Below are 11,131 nucleotides of genomic sequence, written 5' to 3'. Positions count from 1 at the left end.
GTAGACGAATGTTTTGCCAAATAAATCGTTGAGATGTGCGGTTTGTAAGTGGAGTGGCAACTCACAACTGGCAACTCGCTGCTCGGCGCTCGCATCTGGCAGCATTGTTATTTGATTTTTCGTTTCGCGTTGTTGTTGTAGCGGTGGTTTTTAAAAGTTTTCTCAGCTTAGATCATTAAATACTAACAATTTGGTAAAATGAAGATCGAAGAAGTGAAAAGCACTGCTAAAACTCAAAGAATATCAGCGCACAGCCATATAAAGGGACTTGGTTTAGATGAAAATGGTGTACCCATTCAGATGGCAGCCGGTCTCGTGGGCCAAGAATCAGCAAGAGAGGTATGAGGACGATGTTTTTAGTTAACTCTTATTCAATTTTACCAGAACATTATCCTGAATACCTAAGAATCTAGTATTATTTCTTTTTGAAATTAAATGTTATTGATCAAACTTTGAGGTTAGGTTATCGTTACTATGGTGCTGTTTATATCTATTTTTCTTTCATATCATTATCTTCGTCCATTTAAAAAAGAAAGCTACGGCGAGCAGCTAATGTATTGATATTTGGAACATAATATCCATGATCACCATATAAACATGAACATTGGTAACAACTGTCTTCGCCTTATTCCTTATTTTAAACAACTTCTAATTTTAATGGTTTTAGGCTGCTGGAATAGTAGTTGATATGATCAGGAGCAAGAAAATGGCTGGACGAGCATTACTGTTGGCTGGTCCACCGGGCACTGGTAAAACTGCTATAGCGCTAGCTATAGCACAGGAGCTAGGAAATAAGGTATATACATGAATGTATTTTATTCTGTTGAATATATTTAGCTGCTCAGGTATATAAAATGAAAATCAGTCTGAGTATGATTTTCATGCTTCAATCCATTGTAAATATTATAAAATTTTGACAAATAATGTTCTTTAGGTACCATTCTGTCCAATGGTTGGAAGTGAAGTATACAGCACAGAAATTAAAAAGACAGAGGTTCTGATGGAAAACTTCCGTAGAGCGATAGGTCTGCGTATCAGAGAAACTAAAGAAGTGTATGAAGGCGAAGTAACTGAACTTACACCTGTTGAAACAGAAAACCCTGCTGGAGGTATAATTCAAACATATTTATTACTAGCTTTCCGCCCGCGGCTTCGCCCGCTTTGTCTAAAACATAAATTATATACTAAAACCTTCCTCTTGAATCACTCTATCTATTAAAAAAAACCGCATCAAAATCCGTTGCGTAGTTTTAAAGATTTAAGCATACATAGGGACATAGGGGCAGAGAAAGCGACTTTGTTTTATACTATGTAGTGATTCTGTGAAGTTTTAGTAACCTTGCTATTTGGGGATATGATAAAATTATTGAATATTGTATCTGTAAATTATTGAGTATTGTATCTGTTAATTCTAATTAGCAAAAATCCTGAATTTATAACTTTTTTTGGACTTACACTTATTCCTTTATTTTTTTGTCTTGAAATATTGATATTGCACGCCTCATAAGCGAAGCGTTGAGGTGGGTACTACTGTCACTTTGCGCAAAACATCTGATTTTTCAAACTTAAAATGTTTATGTTTTATAGTAACTTGATCTTATAGTTATTATTTCTTTTTCCAGGTTATGGTAAAACAGTGTCCCATGTTATAATCGGTTTAAAAACTGCCAAAGGTACAAAACAGTTGAAACTGGATCCAACTATCTATGAATCGTTGCAAAAAGAAAAGGTTGAAGTAGGAGATGTTATCTATATAGAAGCAAACTCTGGGGCTGTGAAGCGACAAGGCAGGAGTGATACATTTGCTACTGAATTTGATTTGGAAGTAAGTTTTAAACATGATGGATCGAATTTGTGTTTTCTATTGTGTTCTGATAAAAGGGATTGAGATGTTGGGAAAAAATTGTGGACAATTTTACTTTTAATGAAAATATGAAAAAAGTCTGTAAGAATTCTGCAAATGTAATGTATTTCAAACAAAGATTTATTAATACAATTAGACTTCTTCTAAAAGCAATTTTGAATCAGAATTACAATGTCAACAAAACAATAACACACATGATTACCACTTTTTTTATATATTTATTTTGTATCTGAATATTTAGTATTGTACTTTTTAATATTTATAGGCAGAGGAATATGTGCCATTGCCTAAAGGTGATGTACACAAAAAGAAGGAAGTTGTACAAGATGTGACCTTACATGATTTGGATTGTGCCAATGCCAGGCCTCAAGGTGGACACGACATTATGTCTATGATGGGACAATTAATGAAACCGAAAAAGACAGAAATTACTGGTATGTATGAATTTAAGAAGGATAATGATTCGAATGTTTCATGCATCAACCCTTGAGACAAGTTATATAAATGAAAATATTTAAGATGAGAGCATGTTGAAGTGTTAAAGAATGATTTATATTTATCATATCATGTTATATTTTGGGTGAGGGAGCACGACTTTTAGCACTATAACCAAAACCTTCTCTTTTATAATCAACTTATTGACAGCAGAATTTAAAATATATTCTAATTTTATGTTTTCAGACAAGTTAAGAAAAGAAATAAATAAAGTAGTAAACAAATATATAGACCAAGGAATAGCAGAATTAGTACCTGGAGTGTTATTCATTGATGAGGTATGTATCAATTAGTTAGAACTTATAAACAATAATTTATCATTATAATTTTTTTTTCTAATCTTAAGACAACTAATTTATGATTCAATTTTCATTTTATTTATTTTTCTTGTCTAATATATGATTTAAATTATCTTCCAGGTCCATATGTTAGATATAGAAACATTCACCTACCTACATCGCGCGTTAGAATCCGCGATCGCACCTATAGTCATATTCGCTACTAATAGAGGGCGCTGCCAAATAAGGTTTGTTATTTTATGAAGACATATCCTATAATGAAGATTTTTGAAGTGAAACTTCTTTATCGGGGTTGGAAAAAAATTTAGTGAAACTTTTTTTCGTTACGCGTGATATTTTTCCGTTACGCGCCATCTTTTTCTTATCCCTACCACACGTGATTCGACGTATTTGTGTAAAGTTGCATATAGTAATTTTTTTTAAATCTAAGGTCATAAAGAAGTTTCACTTCTTACGTGTGTACACTAGTACACGCACACTTTTTTTGTATAACTTACTTTAAACTTTAAAGTTTAAACATTTAATAAAATAATATTTTATTTTGATTTTCAGAGGAACTGAAGATATAATCTCTCCACATGGAATACCATTAGATCTTTTAGATAGACTTCTAATTATTAGGACATTACCATACAATAAAGCTGAATTATTGCAGGTATGTGTGGCCGATATTAGTATGTCTAATTTATATATTTTTTCTATTTATATTGTATTAATTTTTATGTTCATTTCACAGATATTAAAACTAAGAGCAGCAACCGAAGGTATTGCAATTGATGATGACGCTCTAGCTGCATTATCAGAAATTGGCGCTAACAGCACGCTCAGGTAACACTGTCAAATTAATTACAGTTTCGCTTGTTTTTTTTATGAATGTTAATTCCTATTTATTTATTTATTTATTTATTTAGACATACCAACAGAGTACACATAAAAATTATAACAATTAGATCTTAACAACTAACGAATATTAATGTGATGTATACACCAATTACAGGTATGCACAAGAAAACTTATACATATAATTACGTTACTGTTATTTTAAGTGCTTAAATAAATTTAATTACAAAAATAAAAATAAATAAATCGTTAAACATTTTTTACTGAATTTTTGTACCAAACAAGAATTTAGTAATTTTTTTGCGAAAAACTACAAGTGAATCAAAATTTATGTCTAACCACCCAACGACTTACATAGGTCATTAAAAGTACTACATATACGAGTTATTGGAGAGTTTCTACCAACATTATTACGACAATTTGGAAGGTCAAAAACTTTAAAAACAGGATAACGTGGTAATTTATTTGGAACAGCAAACCTAACTAGACTTAAGATTTGCGGGCTATGATTTATATTTCTGAGGATTTTAAACAGGAACATAGTATCGCGCAACAATCTACGATTACGAAGTGAAATCATTTTGAAGAATGATAATCGATATTCATAAGGCGATCTGTGTGAAATTCCCGGTGAAAGGAAAGCTATATGTCTGGTAAATATACGCTGAATGTTTTCAATTCTTTGAGAGTGAACAGCATAGAACGGATTCCAAACTACACTTGCATATTCTAAATGGCTTCTAACTAATGAATTAAAGAGTAAAATTTTGGTCTTTGATTTAAAGCATTTCGTGTTTCTTTTAAGAAAACCTAACAATCTACTGGCCTTTTTAACGATAGCATCAATGTGTGAGCAAAAATTTAGTTTACTATCAACTAGGATTCCTAAATCGCGGATCTCATTACCAGTTTCTATATTCTGACCATTAATGACATAAGATGCTAGAATTGGTTTCTTTTTTCGGGAGAGTTGTAAGAAGAAACATTTTTTAGCATTAATTATCATACCGTTTTTATTACACCAATCTTCCAACCTATTAAGATCCATTTGTAAATCTGAGATATCATGTTGTGTTTTTATAGTTTTAAATAATTTTAAATCATCGGCAAAAACAGAATAATTACTTTTTTTGAAAACAGAACATAGATCATTAATAAAAATCGTAAATAATATTGGCCCCAGATGTGACCCTTGAGGTACACCTGAGTCAGATATGTAACAGTTGGACACATATCCTTTTACCGCCACACTCTGTATTCTATTTTTTAAGTAACTGGTTAGCCAAGCAAGCAATGATCCATGTATGCCGAGAGATTCAAGTTTCAATAGAAGGACATCATGCTGCACCACATCAAACGCACTAGAGAAGTCAGTATAAATTGTATGAACTTCATTGCCTTTGTCAACTTCGTTCGAAACAGTGGATATATAAGAAACCAGGTTTGTTTCAGTAGATCTACCTTTTTGAAAACCATGCTGGTTACTATCAATGAAACTGGAAGTATGACTTGCGATAACGGGACACAAAAGAGATTCAAATAATTTAGAAACACATGATAAAATTGAAATTGGACGGTAATTTTTAATGTTGGCTGAATCGCCTTTCTTATAGACGGGCACTATTCGGGCCTTCTTCCATTCAGAAGGGAAAGTACCACAATCCAAAGAGCGGTTGAAAATTAAATATAAGGGCAGCGTAATGACTGTACAACAGCGTTTAACAAATAACGGAGGAATTCCGTCTGGACCGCAACCCTTCGATATATCCAATTGTTTTATTTTTTTCATTACTTCACGTTCAGTAAAATACACCTTGCCTAAGGAGGGATGGTTACGATAGGTTATACTTGGTGTAGAAAACGTTTTGTTGGAACAATTATTATTTTTAAAGACGGATGAAAAGTTATTAGCGAATAGATTGGCAATATCAACACCATTTTCTGCATATTTATCACCGAGGTACATGCGAGAAGGTAATGAACATTCATTCCGACGCTTTGCGTTTATATATTTCCAAAAATGTTGAGGATTCTTATTGATACCGTCTTCCATATTTTGCTTATAACTGTTTAAGCATTTTTGGTGTAATTTATGACAACGATCCCTCAAAATGTCAAACTCAAGTTTATCGCGAGGATTTTTGAATTTACGAAATTTAATACGCAGCCGTTCTTTTTCTCTCAAGAGTCTAATGAGTGAATAGTTGTACCAGGGTGGGTATTTACCTTTTGTAGGGTTACGTTTAGGCACGAATTTACGTATAGCGTCGAATAATATATCATAAAATTTCAAAACCATTTCGTCTACATTATTGCACGCCTCGAGAACAGATGAAAAATTTATTAATTTTAAATAATTTATAATTTCTGAATAATTAGCCTTATGAAAATTAAATTCACAGCGGTTTTGACTACGCAAATATTTCGATTTAGCATTTGTAATTTCAATAAGCAGTTGGGGGTGATATGTATCCAATTTACTTAAAATGTCTAAAGGTTGCGATACGTGTACATTATTTAAATTAGTTAGGACAAGATCAAGAATTCTGCCGTCTTTATTTACAATATTATTGTACTGATTTAAATTATTCACCGCCATGAAGTCAACAAAACTGCTATCCAAAATACTATGGTAGTTAGATGGTTTGCAGAATATATCATCATTGTCCTTAATCCATTTAATTGAACCAAGATTAAAGTCACCTAATATGAGAATGTCATCAACATTATTCACAACAACATCATTTAAATTATCTAAAAATTTGTTGAGGGTTGATAGACTAACAGGTGGTGGTAAATACACGGAACATATACCTAGCAAGTTTTTTACTTATTTTGTGACCCTGATTCGAGTCATTACTAACATCAACCACAACCCACAAATCCTCTAAGGCACAGTTCTTGACCTCCCAATTACAAACGCGATAAGATTTCAATTTATTAGAAATGGCAATCATAACACCTCCTCCGTCCGTTTTATTACTATAGCTATTTCCGAAGGGGTCACGATCATTACGGTAAACATTATATCTATTGTCAATGAATTCACCATTACTTATTTTAGAGTTAAGCCACGTTTCTGTAAAAACAATAATGTCATACGAGCAAAGTAAAATATTATTAAACACATCATTCGTTTTTGTCCGTATACCTCTCACATTTTGATAATAAATATCAAGCATGGTCAACATTAAATTACTACATCACTCATATCGGTATCTGGTCGCAATTTATTCTAAAGACTGGAGTGCATCGTAATTTCGTACGGTCAAAACCGGACCAAACTCATTCTTACGAACAAAGATTTTAGCATTTCTGACCCAGACAAATTTAAATCCTCGTTCTTTTGCCTTGAGACGAGTGGCAGCATGGAGTTGCTTATTTGCAGAAGTCAAATGCTCGGAGACAAATACAGGCGATCTTCGGCCGCCGATTCCTAAATGATGTGACGAAAGTTTATCCTCAGGGTTGTTTTTATTATATTTAGCAACAGCGGCCAAGATTGTGTCGCGAATACGAGTACTTCGTAATTTTACAATAATCGATCGTGGACGGATGCTCTCCTTGTTAAATTTAGCAACTCTCGTAACATGCTGAACGTCACTTTCTTCAAGAGGAGCGCCTATAGTCTTCGAAAGCTGAATTATTGTATTAGACAATATTTCACCTTTATTTTCAGGAACTCCGTTAATCTCAAGGTTGTTCTCGCGGAGTTGTTGTTCAATTATGTGCAACCTAGATTCAAGATCCGAAACTGTCGATTTTAATTTTCCGTTTTCTGTTTTGAGTTCATCCACTATGTTATTCCGTTCTTCTAAGGAAGTCTTTAATGTTTCAAATTGAGTATTAAAAAAGCTCAGCGAATCATTAAAGCAGGATATTTCTTGATGTATATTTTTGAGTTGCTCTGATATAAGCTCCTTAATAGTATTCCGGAGACTTTTAGCTAATTCGTCTTTCAAAATATCCCTCAAGTTGGCAATCGTGACGGGCTCATTACAATCTCCCTCAGAAACAATAGTGTTAACGTGTTGGCTGCGCATACGCGTGTTAACATACGCATCACATAGATTGTCCTGTGTAGCCGTTTCGTTGCTCATAGAATCACTTTTCGTGCTTCTGAGAGGAGTATTACTATTATCGAGCTTCGGCTGTTTACAGATGCATTCTTGACATTTCCATTTATTTTTCTCATCAAGATTCATACTATTATGGAAGACTTTTGATGAAATATTCGCACAGTAAAGATCATATTTTTTCTTACATAATGAACAAGTTAGGTATTCTCTATTTGTAATTGCGTTACAACAACCGGTGCACTTGCCTCTTGCTGATGACATTATCAATTATTAGTATAAATAATAGTAAAAATAATGAGCCAGTAATAAATAATAATTAATTTGATAGACACGGCCGTGCGCAAAGCGTTAAAGCGCTGCAGCGGTGGTAGTGCAAGCGAGTTATCTATGCGTTGAAGCGACGACGCAACGTCTTTGCCGGTAGTCGTGTGTCAAGGTCACGGAGTGCAAAATAATATAGTTTCTTAATTACTCACGAGTACAAAGTTGCTTCGCCTTTATTTTATAACCACTTTTTCTGCTTAAATTACTCTTCCAAACAATGTGTAACACGTATCAAAATAGTGATTGTGATGGTGACAATTTAAAAAATAATACGGAGAACAAAACAGTACGTAATATCTATTTGACAGGGCAGTCACTTTTACGCAAGAATTCCTATACAAATGAACTTAGATCATTAAGTAATGGATGGAGCACGCTGGCAAATGTTCTAACTAAACTTTCTGCCGGTTTTGGTGCGGGGAGGGTAACTCACACTTTGAAACACAATCACACATTCACAAAAATAATTTGTGTCTTTACAAACTCAAACTATTACAAAATGGACAGACTAGCATGTTTTTGCACACATACATCGATTACACAGAAAAATCTCTGTACATATACGTAATAATACAATCGCTCTAAAGGGATGTAACCATATCGATATTACAAAAATAATAATTTTGTTGAAATTAGAAATAACATTAATATTATATTCATAAAAATACTACACAGGTCATTTGTAACGTTTTCATCATTATTATATGCATACGAAAAAACAATAAAACGACATTTTATTTGTATTTGAATATGTATTTATTCAACACATCACATATTATATTCAATAAAATAAATATCGGTCCAGAAATTTTTATTATTTCTGTACCGAGGTGTCCATTCTGATTTTCTCCCACAGCATTCAATCCACCTTAGCCTTAAAGCAGGATTTTTTGTAAATCTGAAATATACGCAATATTCGTACATACATATAAACAAAGTAGCTGCTCCGCGCGGTTTCACCCCCGTGGCTCCACTCCTGTTGGTCGTAGCGTGATGATATTATATACCTTCCTCGATAAATGGGCTATCTAACACCGAAAGAATTTTTCAAATCGGACCTGTAGTTCCCGTGAATAGCGCGTTCAAACAAAAAAACAAACAAACAAACTCTTCAGCTTTATAATATTAGTATAGATTACATAATAGAAAGGTTACAAGATTAACATTACAAAAAAACGGCTAAGTGCGAGTCGGACTCGCGCACGAAGGGTTCCGTATCATTAAAATGTTCTGCCAGTTAAAAGTAACCGAGCGTAAATTTTAATAAATATATACAAGACTTACAAAATAAACATTATACTCCTTTTTATGCAGTTGTGTAAAATTATAATATAATAAAGATTAATTCTCATCTCATTTCAAATTATACTTAGAAAAATATTTTTTTATCGACGTTCAAGTTAAAAGCAGTCCGTCACTAAGAAAGTCGTAAAAATTTACGACCTTTTAAGCGACGAGTTTTTAAATTCAACTCTATCACTAAGTTCATAAAGATTAAATTTGAATTTCTCTTCAAGATAGTCTCGCTACATCACTTTATAGTCTCGTGGGGAGTGCGGTTCAATATCGCGTTCTAAATTCAACTTTATCGCTTAGTTCATAAAGATTAAATTTGTATATTTTCTCTTCAAGATAGTCTCGCTACATCACTTTATAGTCTCGTGGGGAGTGCGGTTCAATATCGCGTTTTAAATTCAACTTTATCTCTTAGTTCATAAAGATTAAATTTGTATATTTTCTTTCCATGATAGTCTCGTGAGGCCGCATCAATGATCGAGTACACACATGACTCGATTATTTGTCTTGATCATATCGCTAAACGATACATCGACGATTATTAGAAATTGCATTTAATTAGAAATGTACGTTAAAAAAATAAAAAAAAATACACAAATGAAAGGTTATTCCATCTTTTTTAATATTCGACATGTTTGAATTGCTTCTGCAAGACTTGACAGTGCAAAACGGCATTTTTAGCGGAGCAATCGCAGACGTCCTTTCGATGTTTTACGAATACGCAGAGTGTTCGTAATCGATTACGCAAATAGTTTTTATGAAAGCATAAGATTTTTCGATTCGAATAATCTTATACCTCGGCAAAAGGGGAAACGCCTGCGTGTGTTATCCATTACTTAATGATCTAAGCAAATGAATCAGTGCTTGACTATCATAGTGGCTTTTTATCCGGTATTATAGAACAGACACTTGAGCACACCCCGGACACTCCATACAAAATTACCGTTTTGACAGTCATAAGACTGCAAATGTGTGTGTTATCGCTTTATGGTTGGCACATTTTTGACTAGCGTAAAAAAAAAATTCGCGTTTTTCTGATGAAATACATCCGTAAACAGCACAATACCTAACCATTTTCTACGAAAAACGATAATCACAAATCCAAAATAATAAAATTACCTTAAGTCAATTTGATTAATGTTGTCAATCTTCGTTACGTATCGTCCTTGCAGAAAAATGTAGACCATTTAAAGCCTGATCGTGCGGGGTGAGGTAAGTGTTTAATTTTGGCGGGAGGCGGAGAGTGTCCGTTCTGTAGCGTTTAGCTACTATTATGTATTCTATGACTTGAGCTTAAAGTCCAATTTAATTAAATAATTATTATATGTTCAGGTACGCGGCCCAACTGCTAACGCCAGCGGCTCTATCGTCCCGCGCGGACGGCTCCACGCGCATCACGCCCGCACACATCGAGGGCGTGCACACGCTGTTCCTCGACGCCAAGTCCTCCGCACGTATCCTCACGCAACATTCCGATAAATACATGAAGTAAACCGCTATAACAATTGTTAGGGTATAGGTCGCGTCATGTAAAAAGAACGCTGACGGTTAAGCTGCGCATTGGCGATTTATTGGTCTATTTGGTGTTATGAGGTGGTATAAGAATAACAAATATGTAGTTGCGAAGCCACGACTCGAGAGCCTACTTCAAAAATAAAATAAGCAGCAAATAACTTTCGTGCTAAACTCGATACATGCCAAAACACACCCCATCACTTTCATCCAGCGTTCTTTTTATATGATTCGCGTTATATTTTCACAGCGTGGAATCTTTAGTGCACAGCTTTGCGAAGCCGACTTTGCAAGGTAAGACAAATTGCCGGTGGAAAACAGATTTTATTTTGTACACATTTTTGTATCTAAGGCAATAAAATACTTTAACTGAAATAGCTTTATGTTCGAAAGCTTTATGCATAAGTGCAGTTTTGTTTACA

General features: G+C 33.8%; 1 protein-coding gene across 1 annotated transcript; it reads left to right on the top strand.

Annotated features, from left to right (window-relative positions):
- The first annotated feature begins 79 nt into the window (after positions 1-79).
- Positions 80-11,088, top strand: pont (RuvB-like helicase pontin). The gene is made up of 10 exons (XM_090107422.1): positions 80-339; positions 668-796; positions 935-1,109; positions 1,623-1,825; positions 2,130-2,298; positions 2,546-2,637; positions 2,779-2,885; positions 3,211-3,313; positions 3,395-3,486; positions 10,530-11,088. The coding sequence occupies exons 1-10, from the start codon at positions 199-201 to the stop codon at positions 10,687-10,689; spliced, it is 1,371 nt and encodes a 456-aa protein (XP_089963548.1). The 5' UTR covers positions 80-198; the 3' UTR covers positions 10,690-11,088.
- The last annotated feature ends 43 nt before the right edge of the window (positions 11,089-11,131 follow it).

Source organism: Colias eurytheme, chromosome 11 (assembly GCF_061535395.1).
Source record: "Colias eurytheme isolate Ceu_HAF_F1 chromosome 11, ilColEury1 Martin Lab GWU primary, whole genome shotgun sequence".
Classification (NCBI taxonomy): domain Eukaryota; kingdom Metazoa; phylum Arthropoda; class Insecta; order Lepidoptera; family Pieridae; genus Colias; species Colias eurytheme.
This window is presented reverse-complemented; position numbering and strand designations above follow the sequence as displayed.

Excerpts from the sequence above, each read along its gene's own strand:
- pont (XM_090107422.1), top strand. The coding sequence starts at position 199 with ATGAAGATCGAAGAAGTGAAAAGCACTGCTAAAACTCAAAGAATATCA. Across the intron at positions 2,886-3,210 it reads AGAGGGCGCTGCCAAATAAG|AGGAACTGAAGATATAATCT; the intron begins GTTTGTTATTTT and ends TTTGATTTTCAG. Across the intron at positions 3,487-10,529 it reads GGCGCTAACAGCACGCTCAG|GTACGCGGCCCAACTGCTAA; the intron begins GTAACACTGTCA and ends TTATATGTTCAG.